The sequence below is a fragment of the Aquarana catesbeiana genome, linkage group LG01 (assembly GCF_042186555.1).
Source record: "Aquarana catesbeiana isolate 2022-GZ linkage group LG01, ASM4218655v1, whole genome shotgun sequence".
NCBI classification, from domain to species: Eukaryota; Metazoa; Chordata; class Amphibia; order Anura; family Ranidae; genus Aquarana; species Aquarana catesbeiana.
In genome coordinates this window covers 235910197-235926283 of record NC_133324.1, presented here as the reverse complement: position 1 = coordinate 235926283, position 16087 = coordinate 235910197, and the positions used below count along the sequence as shown (strand labels likewise).

The following is a 16087-nucleotide window of genomic DNA, read 5'->3' as shown; positions in this document are numbered from 1 at the left end:
CAGCTTGTACCTTGGAGCTATTGAGGAAGTCCCCCATTCATCTTCCTGTCAGATCTTTAAAGAACTGCAGAAGAATTCCCCCTATTGAGCGAGGGGGGCGCCTCCTCATAAGGAGACTTCAGTATCTTGTAGGTTTGCTCCCCGAAGACCTCTTTTTGTCCCTGGGGTTAATTCTGAGGATTACCTTTTGAACCTGACAGTGGAAGCAACCGTGACTGCCTGGAGGCTGATGCCCCTGGCACAAAAGGAGCTTTAAAAAATATTTACTCCTTTACTTAAATGGCAAAAGGGGGTACTTTTCCCACTAGAATTTCTTTGGATTAATTATCCAAACATCCTCAAATAGCTATTTCATCACAAAAGGAAGACTAGCCAGGAGCTTCTGCATGGTGAAAGGAAGTTTATCCTCCACTGACGTGCGTTCCATGCGTTTAGCTGTTTGTGTTAGCAACTATGTGCACAGCACCGTCTCTCCCATACAGGTACTAACCATGCCCGACCCTGCTTAGCCTCTGAGATCAGACGAGATTGGGCGCTTTCAGGGTGATGTGGCCGTTAGGCATCTCAGCAATTGTGCGTTTGGCTAGTATTTATAGGCAAGCACCTGCATGAGGACCTTGTGGAGGTTCTACAATAGAAACTCACAAAGCAATTATTGCAAACATAAAGCTGCCAGACCCTGGGCCTGCTGAGCAGGATACCTGAACACCTGTTAAACTGGCCTCACAACGATTAAGCAATTACTGTCAGCGCAGACTGCTCAAATCTGCCAGAGAAAAAAGTGTTTTTTTTTTTTTTTTTTTAACAGGAGTTCCAACTTTTTATCCGTTGGATGCCTAAGCATTTTAGCATTGTCTGCTGAACAAAAGCTCTTACTCACAGAGTATATAGCAGCGTTAACTGCTGATATACTCTATTTAGTGAATTTCCTCCACCATAGGATAAAGTGAAAAAAACTTTTTCAGGAGGAAAAATAATGTTTATCTGGGAGATCCTCTCAGATACAAAAAAGCTTTTTCCAACATTAAAAATGGACAGGAAAAGGCATGCACAGTTTGAGTAGGCTTTAGAGAACCCAAACACTCAGTTAAGAGAGCATAAATATGGAGCGGACCATTCAGCAAGAAATTGCACCAACAATCTTAAGATTGAAACCAGCCGATTCTCCTCAGAAGAGAAGAAGACACCTCAGAAGAGGAGTCATCAGCCTCAACACGGTCCCCTGAGGGGATTCGTCTTCTCCCGCCCCTAATTCCTCAGTTTGAGGGTCCTGGGCAATGGAAGGGAACCTGTGCGATTAAAGTCGCTAAACTTTTTTTTTTTTTTTTTTTTAAACCCATCATGGCTGAGGGAAAAAAGATCTTTTGGTAAAATACACAGGGGCTGCAGTGTTGAAAACAGTTGCAAACATTTCATGGCCCTGATGCTCACTCTGACCAGCCACTTCCTCTCAGGGGAGGATGCCATTTGTAGAGATGAGTAGGCTTTCCAGAGCTTGAGGGGGACCCTTTTAGCTCTATTTTGGGGGTGTTTTAGCCCCCCTTCTGACCTTAGCTTGATGTACAAAGCAGAGGTACTATCAGAAGAATCACATCCACTGCTTGAGCAATAGTCCAACCACTGCCGCTGCTATTAATGCTCAGCGTCATGCAAACAGTAAATGTGTTAAGCAGGAAATGCCTGTGTCACCAAAACCTCTTTCATGCTCCTTTTGCTCTCATGTCTCTGCGACAATTTTGCAGCCAGCACAAATGGAGTTTATTTATTATTTAAAAAAAAAAAAAAAAAACACACTCCTGCTTTGGAGGATGCCAACACTGCGCTAAGCCTCGCCCCCACCTCACATCACTCCCCCCCCTTCTCTTTTCAAAAAGAGTTTTCACGCGCAAGAACAGGCCTCCGATCCGACTTGTGGGATCGGCTTGTGAGTGAGGGAGAGATGGCATGAAGGAGACCTGGAAGCCGCCCCGTGCAGAGGTGGTGAAAGAAAACGGCATTGCCAATCGTTTTCAGTTCTCCCTTATACTCAGCCTCATGAAGAGGGAAAGAGAAAAAAGAAAATAGCCCTTTAAGAGCTATGGGCAGAAGTGACGCTTTGACGTCGCTTCCGCCCTGCAATGTCATGGAGACGGGTGGGAGCCATCTTCCCCTCACTCGTCTCCATGTCCAGCCAGCAGAAAGACCCGATCGCCTCCACCGATGGCTCTGGTAAGCGGTGAGGGGCCCCTCTCCCGCCGTTGATAAAAGTGATCTCGTGCAAATCCACCGCAGAGACCACTTTTATCTTGAAGCGGACTGTCGGCCGAACAAGAGGATACCGGGGTTATGGCAGCTAGCTGCTGCCATAACAACAATATCTCCCTTCAAAATAAGGACGTATATCGGCGTGCGGCGGTCCGGAAGTGGTTAAAGGAGCACAATACAATGATACTTGAACAAAAAAGAGCTGCATGATCAAGTTGCCAGAAAGAAGCCTTTACTGCACAAATTCCACAAAAAAGCCTGGTTACAATACGCCCAACAACACCTTGACATGCTCATTGGCTTTTTTGTGGCATTGGCGCAGTAAAGGCTGCCTTCTGGCAGCTCAACCATGCAGCTATTTTTTGTTCAAGTATCGTTGAATTGTGCTCCTTAAAAACCACACCGTCTTTTTGGAGAGCAGCCTGAATTTCTCCTGCGGTTACCCGTGGGTTTTTCTTTGTATCCTGAGCAATTCTTTCACCAGTTATGGCTGCAATCTTTCTTAGTCTACCTGACCTTGGCTTGGGGACGTACTAAACTGCATATTGGGATGATGGGATGATTGGATTATTGGCTGCAATACTGAGAACTCTCACTAGATGTCAGTGTACCATATACACATATATATGTAATGACTCTGTTGTTTTTCAAAATATGTTATTCTTTACTGCAGTGCTTGATACAATGTTGCAAGAAGCAGTTGCTAATGTTTAACTCTTCACTTGCTGATATATATGCAGCTGTACAACAGTTGCTGATATATATGCAGCTGTACAACAGGATACAGAAGCAATATAAAAATTACATTTGACCAGTTTTTGATGGGAATATGGGTAGAATTATTATTGCTCATGGGGATTATTGGAGGAATATCATGTTAACACCCGACAATGAACATATTTAATTAACAATAATAATATGCATATACTTTTTCTACATAGGGATTATGGGTGGAATATTTTAGTTAGACATACATAGGAATATATTAAACCTATTTCTGATATAAATATGTATATAATTATTTTTCTACATGGGGATTATTGGTGGAATATTGTTTAAAAATATACATAGCAACATATTAAACCCATTTCTAATGAGAATATGCATATAATTATATTTCTACATGTGGATTATTGGTGGAATATTGTTTATAAATATACATAGCAACATATTAAACCCATTTCTAAAGAGAATATGCATATAATTATTTTTCTACATGGGGATTATTGGTGGAATATTGTTTATAAATATACATAGCAACATATTAAACCCATTTCTGATGAGAAAATGCATATAATTATTTTTCTACATGGGGATTATTGGTGGAATATTGTTTAAAAATATACATAGCAACGTATTAAACCCATTTCTAATGAGAATATGCATATAATTTTATTTCTACATGTGGATTATTGGTGGAATATTGTTTATAAATATACATAGCAACATATTAAACCCATTTCTGATGAGAATATGCATATAATTATTTTTCTACATGGGGATTATTGGTGGAATATTGTTTATAAATATACATAGCAACATATTAAACCCATTTATGATATTAATATGCATGTAATTATTTTTCTACATGGGGATTATTGGTGGAATATTGTTTATAAATATACATAGCAACATATTAAACCCATTTCTGATGAGAAAATGCATATAATTATTTTTCTACATGGGGATTATTGGTGGAATATTGTTTACAAATATACATAGCAACATATTAAACCCATTTCTAAAGAGAATATGCATATAATGATTTTTCTACATGGGGATTATTGGTGGAATATGGTTTATAAATATACATAGCAACATATTAAACCCATTTCTGATGAGAATATGCATATAAATATAATTCTACATGGGGATTATTGGTGGAATATTGTTTATAAATATACATAGCAACATATTAAACCCATTTCTGATGAGAAAATGCATATAATTATTTTTCTACATGGAGATTATTGGTGGAATATTGTTTATAAATATACATAGCAACATATTTAACCCATTTAAGATATGAATATGCATGTAATTATTTTTCTACATGTGGATTATTGGTGGAATATTGTTTATAAATATACATAGCAACATATTAAACCCATTTCTGATGAGAATATGCATATAATTATTTTTCTACATGGGGATTATTGGTGGAATATTGTATATAAATATACATAGCAACATATTAAACCCATTTCTGATGAGAAAATGCATATATAATTATTTTTCTACATGGGGATTATTGGTGGAATATTGTTTAAAAATATACATAGCAACATATTAAACCCATTTCCAATGAGAATATGCATATAATTATAATTCTACATGGGGATTATTGGTGGAATATTGTTTAAAAATATACATAGCAACATATTAAACCCATTTCTATTGAGAATATGCATATAATTATATTTCTACATGTGGATTATTGGTGGAATATTGTTCATAAATATACATAGCAACATATTAAACGCATTTCTAAAGAGAATATGCAAACAATGATTTTTCTACATGGGGATTATTGGTGGAATATTGTTTATAAATATACATAGCAACATATTAAACCCATTTCTGATGAGAATATGCATATAATTATATTTCTACATGGGGATTATTGGTGATATATTGTTTATAAATATACATAGCAACATATATGCATATTCTCATCAGAAATGAGCTTAATATGTTGCTATGTATATTTTTAAACAATATTCCACCAATAATCCCCATGTAGAAAAATAATTATATGCATATTCTCATCAGAAATGGGTTTAATATGTTGCTATGTATATTTATAAACAATATTCCACCAATAATCCACATGTAGAAATATAATTATATGCATATTCTCATTAGAAATGGGTTTAATATGTTGCTATGTATATTTTTAAACAATATTCCACCAATAATCCCCATGTAGAATTATAATTATATGCATATTCTCTTTAGAAATGGGTTTAATATGTTGCTATGTATATTTATAAACAATATTCCACCAATAATCCCCATGTAGAAAAATAATTATATGCATATTCTCATTGGAAATGGGTTTAATATGTTGCTATGTATATTTATAAGCAATATTCCACCAATAATCCCCATGTAGAATTATAATTATATGCATATTATCATCAGAAATGGGTTTAATATGTTGCTATGTATATTTATAAACAATATTCCACCAATAATCCCCATGTAGAAAAATAATTACATGCATATTCATACCATAAATGGGTTTAATATGTTGCTATGTATATTTATAAACAATATTCCACCAATAATTCCCATGTAGAAAAATAAATATATGCATATTCTCATCAGAAATGGGTTTAATATGCTGCTATGTATATTTATAAACAATATTCCACCAATAATCCCCATGTAGAAAAATAATTATATACATATTTATATCAGAAATAGGTTTAATATATTCCTATGTATGTCTAACTACAATATTCCACCCATAATCCCTATGTAGAAAAAGTATATGCATATTATTATTGTTAATTAAATATGTTCATTGTCGGGTGTTAACATGATATTCCTCCAATAATCGCCATGAGCAATAATAATTCTACCCATATTCCCATCAAAAACAGGTCAAATGTAATTTTTATATTACTTCTGTATCCTGTTGTACAGCTGCATATATATCAGCAACTGTTGTACAGCTGCATATATATCAGCAAGTGAAGAGTTAAACATTAGCAACTGCTTCTTGCAACATTGTATCAAGCACTGCAGTAAAGAATAACATATTTTGAGAAACAACAGAGTCATTACCATATATATGTGTATATGGTACACTGACATCTAGTGAGAGTTCTCAGTATTGCAGCCAATAATCCAATCATCCCATCATCCCAATATGCAGTTTAGTACGTCCCCCTTGGCTTGGTATCAAAAGAGCCCCTAATTTTCCACTTCTTAATAAGTAATTAAACAGTATTGACTGGCATATTCAAGGCATTGGATATCTTTTTATATCTCTTTCCATCTTTGTTACGCAGGTCGTGCCATTTTAACCTGTGTGTGTCACCTTCTGTGTCTGTACCAAGGCCAAACATTCCAGGGTATGTCAACTTTTTATCAAGGCCATTTGGGCGATTTCTGTTAACATTATGATTTAAAAAGGATCCAAAAAACTATGTGATAATAAATGGCTTCATGTGATTGCTATCCTTAAATAAAAGACAGTTTTTTTGGCATGATCGTTTTTTTCATATTTTCAATGTTAATGCCAACATGTCACAATTTCTGCCAGGGTATGCACACTTTTGAGCACTATATATCTCTATATCTCTCTCTCTCTCTCTCTCTCTATATATATATATATATATATATACACACACACACACACACACACATATATATTTCTTTTTTATTGTTTGTTGGTTTAGGCGAGTGTAAAGATTTTGAGTATTTAATAACTACATCTCGCCAAGTCGATACAAATTGCAATATTACTGTAAAATACTTAATTTTTTTTTTTTTTTTTTTTACAAAACAGATCCAAATATTTCACAGAGATGAATAATAAATTATACATTCTTACCTGCACTGGTACAGGTGACGATGCATAGATAAATGTTCCCCGTGGTAAACCTCCCCCTGCGCTCGGGTCTGCTAGGAAAGTTACAGCTGTCAGATGCGATGAGAACATGCAGGCCCTCACTGGAGGGAAGACATGGGATGGACACCAGGTGATCTCTTTCGGCTGTAAAAGATAAGAAAAGTAAAAGACCTGACATTTACACCAAGTGCAAATCCTAAGGCCAAAATGCACTTCTTACCTGTCTACGCTCAGTCTGAAGAGGAGGTGGTGGAGGACGAGCACAATCACGATAAAGCATGCGAAGTCTCTCACACTGTACCTCCACCACTGTGAGGCGCTCACCTGTAAAGCAACAAATATTACTATCTGGGAGGTTTCACAACAACCCTAAGGCCCCTTTCACACTGGGGTGGTTTGCAGGCGTTATTGCGCTAAAAATACCGCCTGCAAACCGCCCCTAAACAGCCTCCGCTGTTTGTTCAGTGTGAAAGCCCGAGGGCTTTCACACTGAAGCGGTGCGCTGGCAGGACAGTAAAAAAAGTCCTGCGAGCCGCATCTTTGGAGCGGTGAAGGAGCGGTGTATTCACCGCTCCTGCCCATTGAAATCAATGGGACAGCGCGGCTATACCGCGGCTATAGCCGCACTGTACGAGTGGTTTTAACCCTTTTTCGTCCGCCAGCGGGGGGGTTACCGAATACCGCGGTAAAACAGCGATAAAAATAGCACTGTTTTACCGCCGACGCCCCCTACCGCCCCAGTGTGAAAGGGGCCTTAAAGAGCTTAGAGCGTTTTCAGGGCAGATTTTTTTTCAAAAAATGTTTTTAGTTCAAATGACTTCATTTATTTTTGCTAAAAAAAAAAATTCTATAAAATCTATGCATAGGGTGTTTTCTGTGAATGCCTAGAATGCATTCTAGAAATGTATATGTATTTCAAATATTTTAATTTCTCAATAAATATAATGAAAACTGTTACAACTGTGTGATATGTAACCTCCCAAAGATCCTTCTCATACCATTTGGAAATGGATGAAAATGCAAATCAGACTAAAATAAAAAGAAACCCAATGCAGCCACCACCATCTAAGGATTGGTAAGCTGTAAAATGTTATAGATTTGGGTGAGACTAAGTACTACTAGTTAAAGCGGAGTTCCACACAAAAATGGAACTTCTGCTTTTCGGAACCCTTCCCCCCTCCGGTGTCACATTTGGCACCTTTCAGGGGGGAGGGGGGTGCAGATACCTGTCTAAGACAGGTATTTGCACCCACTTCCGGCATAGACTCCCATGGGAGTCTACGCCTCTTCCCGTCCCCACCGTGCTGTCTCCTGGGAAACACACAGTTCCCAGGAGAGAGCGGGAACCACTTGGAACGTGCAGCGCGACTCGCGCATGCGCAGTAGGGAACCGGGAAGTGAAGCCGCAACGCTTCACTTCCTGATTCCCTCACCTAGGATGGCGGCGGCAGCTGCCGAGAACCGAGCGGGTTCTTGGCGTTGCCTGCCGACATCGCTGGACCCTGGGACAGGTAAGTGGCCATGTATTAAAAGTCAGCAGCTGCAGTATTTGTAGCTGCTGGCTTTTAATATTTTTTTTTTTTTTGGCGGTGTGGGTGGACCCCCGCTTTAAGCCAGTAGCATATTAAATCACAACTACTCATTCTGCGGTATGATAATGGATTATTTTCCGATATAATACGTTTCAGTACTCACCTGGACTACATTCCTGTGCTACCAAATTTAGCACTTCTACAGCAGCAGGACACTGCTGTATAAACTCTTCACAGAAGGAGCTGTCTTCTAACAGCTGTGCCATGACCAGACAAGCTCTGAGAGATTAAAAGATATGATACGGTTACACTATAAAACAGATGCAAATGTACATTTAATTATAAGTTACAACATCTCCCAGTACTGCTTTTTCTATTATCTGGTACAACCTAGCAACTAAAAATATAATAGTATTTAAAATAAATATCGTCAATTAGCTTTTGTCCTTGTGGCATGTTCCTAGAAAGAGCTACTGGCAAATGAGAGACCAATACAATGTTTTCCACCTTTAGGCCCCCGTTCACACCGGTGTGACTTGTCATGAAAACGGTCAGGTCCCAAACGCATGACAAGTCGCACCCTACTGTTGGCAATGGAACTGTTCAAATGGGTGTGAGGCACAGATTTGAAAAAAAAGGTTACTGCACAATTTTTTGCAATTTCAGGTGCGAATTGCCTAGACATCTGTGCATGAAGTCGCACAGATGTCAGCCAAGTCACACCTAGAGTCGCACTGACACGCATCTTTAAAAATCATGCGATTTCAAAGGCTGACTTAATGTGAACAGGGGCTTACAAAAAGCATGTTCACATGGTGGCTGGGAGTACCTACAATAATATAGAATGCTGGTTGTGCAGTGAGTGTAACGATTAGAACTTTCCAGGACAAACAGAAGATATATACTGGAAGTGCACTGAAATGTCAGAAAGTGTCAGGCCGATTTGGTTTACCCTTAAAGTATTTTTTACACCACGACTTTCATCATTTTAACTCGCATGATGTACCATTTTTTATTCATGGCATTTTTCTTGGGAGAATCTTTATTTTGTGACTAAACCTATATAGCTGACCATACAACCAAGTACAATAAGCAGCCTGTTTGCTGCTTAGGCTATATAGAGAAAATAAAGTTCTTAACAAATTTTTGTGGGTTCATGCTGAGCCACAGATGCACACCAAGAAAATCAAAGCAGAAAAAAACACAAACACTTTGCAGCAATACTAAGCAAGCAGCATATGTATATATAAGCATTAAAAAAAAACAAAAAAAAAACAAAAAAAAAAACAAAAAAAACGAAAACTAAAGTAAAAACCTATACAATCCCCTGTAAGAGAACCCGTAGTGTGAAATAGTACAAAACAGCAAAAAAAATATATCTGCACATTTGTCTCTTTAAAATAGAAGTATGAACAAAGCTTTTCTGGTTGTACTTCTCTTATGGGTCACTTAGTTTTGTGTTCCTGTGACACAAAGTCAGCTTATAGTGGGTCTATTGCCCGCTATCAGCTAACAAAGCAGAGCTGCTCCCGGCTGTGGAAGGATCCTGACAAAATTTACAGGAGCCACCTGACTGATTGACAGCTGGCTTCACCTCCTAGCGTGCAGCTAAAAGCAGTTGTGCCCGGCCCCTCTCCAGCCTGGTGTTCCAATGAGTGCTGGAGGAGCAGAGAAGAGAGTGGCGACTGACAGTCACCACTCTCAGCTCAGAGCAGACCAAGAACTCAGTAAGCAGCTTTAATATAACTATCATAGTGTATTTTTCTTCTACAATAAAACCAAAAATAAAAAGCATGTTAATAAAAAAAAAAAAAAAGTGATCAGTGGTCATGTGATGTGTCAATGTGGGACAGCTGCAGCATCACACTGAGGCTGCAGCATAGAGGGGAGTATGGAAGTTTAATTTTTTCATAAATTCATATTTATCCTTTAATGCCATCTGTGATACACCCAAAATGGTGACATTCAGACAGTTGCTATTTGCATTATCAGAGGGACACCCTCCTACATTGGCGCACTGATAGGTTATCCGTGCCCCAGCTGTAGTAGTATAAAAACGTTTATGTTATCCACAGCCAAGAAATGTAGTGGGTGATCAGGACTGCAGAGACAAATGGAGAAAAGTGACCTGTGCAGATTGCTCATGCTGTCAGCCAACAGGTCCTGCTACCCAATTCCTAGTCCCTCCATGGGTAAACTATTAGAAGGAAACCCGTCTTGATTGTGCACTTACATATAGCGATAACTATTGGAGTTATTGAAAAAACTAAATGTGCTGTAATAAAGAACAAACAATGGCAATTCTTAACACAGGAGCAGCAATGTTTAATGTAGTCTTCTTACCTTGTCCTGATCTCTGCAAGAAGCCGAACTACTGCCATAACTGGAGTTGAGGCGTCTCCTGTTGCAGGAAGTGAGGTATGAATAGACAGGCATCCCTCCTGGGGAAGTAACATGGACTGGACTGCCTGCACTACCTTCTCAGTAATGGACAGTTTATGGAGAGGCAATGCCTGATGGGGGTGAATGTTGGTGCGGCAAAAATCAAGCAGTTAGTTTCTAGGAAATGAGGGGTGTCATTAACTGGAGCTTTAATTTACGCTTTAACTCTCCACCATAATCACAGGACGATTACAAGAAGATATTCAATAAAAAGGTGTACTGCCCTCTCCTGTCCTGCCAGACTACTCTGGAGGATTCACAGGTAAAGCAGGAGCCACAGCGGACCACCATTTTATGGCAAAATGAGACACACTGCACCTGTCTGAATAGTCCTCTATACAGCACTGACACGTGCCACCAGTGGAAGCCTAAGTCTCTCCCATTGGAAAAAGATTGTACAAACAGGATGTTTTACCAGAAACTCAAGCTACCTTATTCAGACAGATAAGCAATGCATCTTATTTTTTAAAAAAAAAATGAACTACTGTACACTCTACTGTGTCAAACATTTCTAAATATTAAATATTTCTAAATATTAACAATGGAAAAAAAAAACTGCTATATCAAATAAGGCCTGGAACCTACACAGCACTATTTTTAGCTATAATTATACACTGGGATAAATAACCAATGACAAATATATATCTCTTGCAAAATGACAGAGTGACACCATAAATTCTATATACTTAGTACTTACTATTCTAAAGGTCTGTGAATATTCTGACACTGCACATGAAATACATATAGCAATCAGATGAGAACAGAGATTATTGTAGAGCTGGACAGATTACTGTAGCACTAGTTCTCCGATATAGCAGCTGCTGCGCTAGCCCCTACTTTCCTCTTGCCCAATCACTGAAGGCTTTGTATTATGTAAACCCATTTATGGAATACAAAATATTCTTAGAAGGGACATTGAAATAAAGGGGCAAGTAGAGTGGCAGCTGCATAGCAAAGTGCATCTATATCCTGCAAAAGTGCTGGGACTATAGCCATAGCTGTACTCCCAGTGCTTCGTAAAAATGTAAATAGTAAATAAAAGAGTGAAGTCCACAAGGTGGCATACACCTCCTCGGACTTGACCTCTTATAAGACAGCTGCTGCAATTCACTTTAAAAATAGTAGTTTTGTACTCACCGTAAAATCCTATTCTCAGACTACAGAGTAAACCCCAAAGCAAAAACATATTATTATTATTACCAGTTCTTAGATGTGTTCGATGTATTAGTATTTTTAGGCTTTTTTTCCCTTTATTGCTACCTGTTGACCTAAACAATAAGTGTGTTATTTTTATACAGACCAAGCTGTCCAGTAAAAGTGGCAGTTAGAGCATTGAAATAAGCCATTTAACACGGATGGGGGTGCTTAACTGTTTCCCGACCGACTCGCCAGAGGACACGCGAGTGCCGGCTGCACAGTAGGGGACCCAATGCGTGTTGCCGATGGTCGCGATCGTGTGCACGAGTGCCAGCACAGGGCTGGTGCTGTCAGAGGAGAGGAGACATGTCATTTGTTCCAAGTAGGGACAGCGAAATGTCTCCTCTCCTACTCAGCCCTATCCCCATACAGTTAGAACACAGTGAGGGAACACACATTTAACCCCTTGATTGCCCCCTAGTGTTAACCCCTTCCCTACCAGTGTCATTTACACAGTAAACACTGCATTTTTATAGCACTGATCACTGTATAAATGTCAATGGTCCCAAAAATGCGTCAAAAGTGCCCGATCTGTCTGCCGCAATACCGCTAAAAATCCCAGATCACTGCCATTACTAGTAAAAAAAATAAAAAAAAAAAATAAATGCCATAAATCTTTCCCATAGTTTGTAGACGCTATAACTTTTTTTTTTTCCAAAAACATGCAGAAGAATATATATTGGCCTAAACTGATGAAGAAATTAGTTTTTTAAAAACATTTTTGGGGATATTTATTATAGCAAAAAAGTAAAAAATTGTTAGTTTTTTTTTTTTTTCAAAATTGTCGCTTTTTTGTGTATAGTGCAAAAAATAAAAAACTGCAGGGAGGTGGTCAAATAGCACCCAAAGAAAGCTCTATTTGTGGGAAAAAATGGACGCAAATTAATTTTGTTTGGGTACAGCATTGCATGACCGCACAATTACCAGTTAAAGCGACGCAGTGCCAAATTGTAAAAAGTGCTCTGGTCAGGAAGGGGGTAAAAACCTGCTGGGGCTGAATTTATTCATTTATGTAAAACCTTTATCCCAAATGGAAAACAAAACGGTTGCTGTAACTGGTTGAAAAATTGTTAGCTAGGGTTTGTCTTATTTATTTGTCAAATTTGTCTAATTTTGCTAGTGTATGCTACCATTATCCTCTCCCCATATTAACAATGCTAATGTTCAAAGGTGACTTAGATTGCTCTTCCATCCAGAGTGGAGACACCCTAAGACAGAAGTGGCAGAAATTGGCAGGTGAAAAAAAAAAAAATGCAACCGACATTTAGAGATTGGTATGCTGCAATACATTACATTTTAGTTTTTGGGTTTATTTCCACTTTATTATATTAGGAACATTGGTGTTATAGTACCAACTACAGGAGAAATGGATAACAGACACACTGAAAAGTGAAACCCAGTCCACTTAAGGCCCTCCCTCTTCAAACCTGCTCAGTTATAAAAAACAGTCCAAAGAAAGAAAGGCAAACTATGACAGAAGGAGCAGTGTCCTTCAATTAACTATAAAAAAGTTTTATGGTAATGGTGTGGCTGGTGCAACATTTAACGTTGTTAATTTGGCACACGGAAAATGCAAAAATATTTACACTACAAAACTTATGCATTTTCCTTAATTCCCCTTCGTATGTGATTTAAGGTTTGCTTCAAAGGAAAACATTAATGACATAAAAAATGGGGTCTATCATTGCTTACCCCACCTTCTGAAAATGCTAGCTAGCATGGCTGTACTGGCGATTTTTCAGTTTTAATAAATAAGGACAATTTTTCATTTGCTCTGTGCTTAACCAGGATCAGTAGTTCACAACTGAAGCTAGAGACAGCTAAGTGGCAAGAATTTTTAGAAGGCTGACTGCAATTTCAATCCTCATATTGTTCTCATGACAGGTGTATTCACAATAGATTAAACGGGTGAATGTGCAAGCTGTCAATGCTTGTTGCCTAGGAGTTTTCAACAGACTAGACAGCTCATCATTCAGAGCTCCTAGTTGGCCTCATTGTTCAGTGCTAAAGCTACAGAATCAGCATGACAGCCATGGAACTAATATATTCAGTAATAGAAGCCCCTAAACTTCTTTTAAAAAGAGTTTCAATCACAGCAGATGGCAAAGGAAACAAATTCCAGTCTGCAGATCGACTTTCTATTTCAACTACAGTGCCCATACAAGGATCGAAATTTGGACAGTCCCTGCTCAACTGCGTTAATTTCAATCCATGTATGGCCAGCTTTAGGCTGAATTCACACTGCAATGGAGAGGTCCACTCTGACAGGTCTCCATTCTTGGCTGTGGTAGGGGCCATTGTGGTGCACGATTCAGTGCATCAAGCGGCTTCTTTTTTTTTTTTGGTACAAACCTTATTTGAAGTTTACACTTTATTCATTGCACTGTACAGCAGTGTGATGTGCTGGGTTGCTCTAAATTGCTGCGCCTTTTCGGCACGGTGCCAAACAGTGTGAATGGGACACACAGGAAAATTATTTCCTGTGTATCCCTGCATCTGTCACCATATATAGTGTGAATTCCCCCTTAGTCCTATGACCTGTGCGCTGTTCAGCCAGCAGAGCTGAAACAAAGTTGTCACAGAGGCTACAATTCCTACTGCTAAGCCTACACAGACCTTATGGAAAAACCAAAAAAGAAACATAGGGGGGAGATTTACTAAAACTGGTGCACATAAAATTTGTTTCAGTTGTGCATAGTAACCAATCAGCTTGTTCAATTAAGCTTTGACAATAAGCCTTGGTTCACACCAGTGCGATTTGTCATGCGATTTGACAGTTCAAAATCACATGACAAGTTGTGCCCCATTGCCAGGAATGGAACTGTTCAAATTGTTGCAACTCAAGTCATAGCTACTTTGAAAAAGGTTCCTGCACTACTTAGAGATTTCATTGCGACTTGCACTGACTTCCGTTAACTGAAGTCGTAAGCCGCAATGAAATCAGAGGTCCCAATCACACTGATCTGCAGCTTTGCACTGAACTAGTGCGATTTCAAAGCCGCACTGGTGTGAACCAGGGCTAAAACCCAGAAGCTGACTGGTTACTATGCGCAGCTCCACCAGATTCTGAGTTCACCAGGTATAGTAAATCCTCACCTCACAGTTTCGCAGGTGTGCATGCATGCATTTTTCATTTGCAATGTTGTAGTGTTTGCATTAAAAAAAAAAAAAATGCTGTCTGTGTTCCACTGGGGAGATTTCCCCACACTTCCACACAACAGAAAGTGAGTGGATTTCCAATTACTTTCTGCCTAGTAACATACAGTCAACAGGACAAATAGAGAGAGTGACAGAGGTTCTAACCCTACACTACGCCATCCAAAACTAAAATTAAAAAATTGTCAATAAACAAACTGTAATGGCTAGGTCAACAAAGGGTGCAAACTTGGATTCCTCACCAACCCATTCGGACACCAGATGCAAGGAGAATTAGCCCTGTGTAAGCTATAAGTTGCTTTTGCCGTTATTTTTTTGCCAAAGCTCCTCAACTCCATAAAAGCCTATGTATCCATATACACATAGGCTTTTGCCGAAATTTAGGAGCTGCTGTGGTTAGGTGAAGTTCAACCCCCCTCTCCTGAATGCAGAAGAATCGCGTTCAGGATAGGAACGTTTTGACCGCAGGCCGCCAGAAAACGCAGACCGTGGCAAAATGGCGCCGCAATTAGTATGAAATGCAAGTTTAAATATTTCACGCCAAACATATTTTACCAAAAAGCCTAGGGCCTTCTGCCTATACCTTCAAACATGTTCAACGGTGTCCTGCTGGCCCAGAACCTGGGATGTTTCATTATTCTAATCCTTACCTGTCCAGGTAAAAGGGAAGGGGTGCCGAGCTCCAAGTCAGAGCTAAAGACTACTGTTAGTGTGTATCTGCCGATGCTACATGCTGAATTTAAGAATTTTCTTTGAAAATATCAATTGACTCCACCAAAAGTACAGCAGTCCCTATGAAGGGGGATGAACTTTTTAGTGTTTATTAACAAATTCCATGGAGTACTGAAGTACACTAACCCACAGCATCCAATAAAGAGTTACATTTTTGTTCGTTTGCCATCGCTTTTTGCACTTTGCCTAATCAAACATCTTT

The 16087-nt window shown here is 38.8% G+C and overlaps 1 protein-coding gene across 3 annotated transcripts in view; it reads right to left on the bottom strand.

The window, feature by feature from the left end:
- The window catches only part of HECTD4 (HECT domain E3 ubiquitin protein ligase 4), a 282112-nt gene that overhangs the window by 64854 nt on the left and 201171 nt on the right, over nt 1-16087 (bottom strand). For all 3 annotated transcript variants that reach the window (XM_073625973.1, XM_073625959.1, XM_073625965.1), the window contains exons 43-46: nt 10702-10871; nt 8522-8637; nt 7047-7150; nt 6809-6970 (exon numbers count right to left, since the gene is read on the bottom strand). In XM_073625973.1, coding sequence (XP_073482074.1) covers nt 6809-6970; nt 7047-7150; nt 8522-8637; nt 10702-10871 — 552 coding nt within the window. The remainder of the gene's footprint in view (nt 1-6808; nt 6971-7046; nt 7151-8521; nt 8638-10701; nt 10872-16087) is intronic.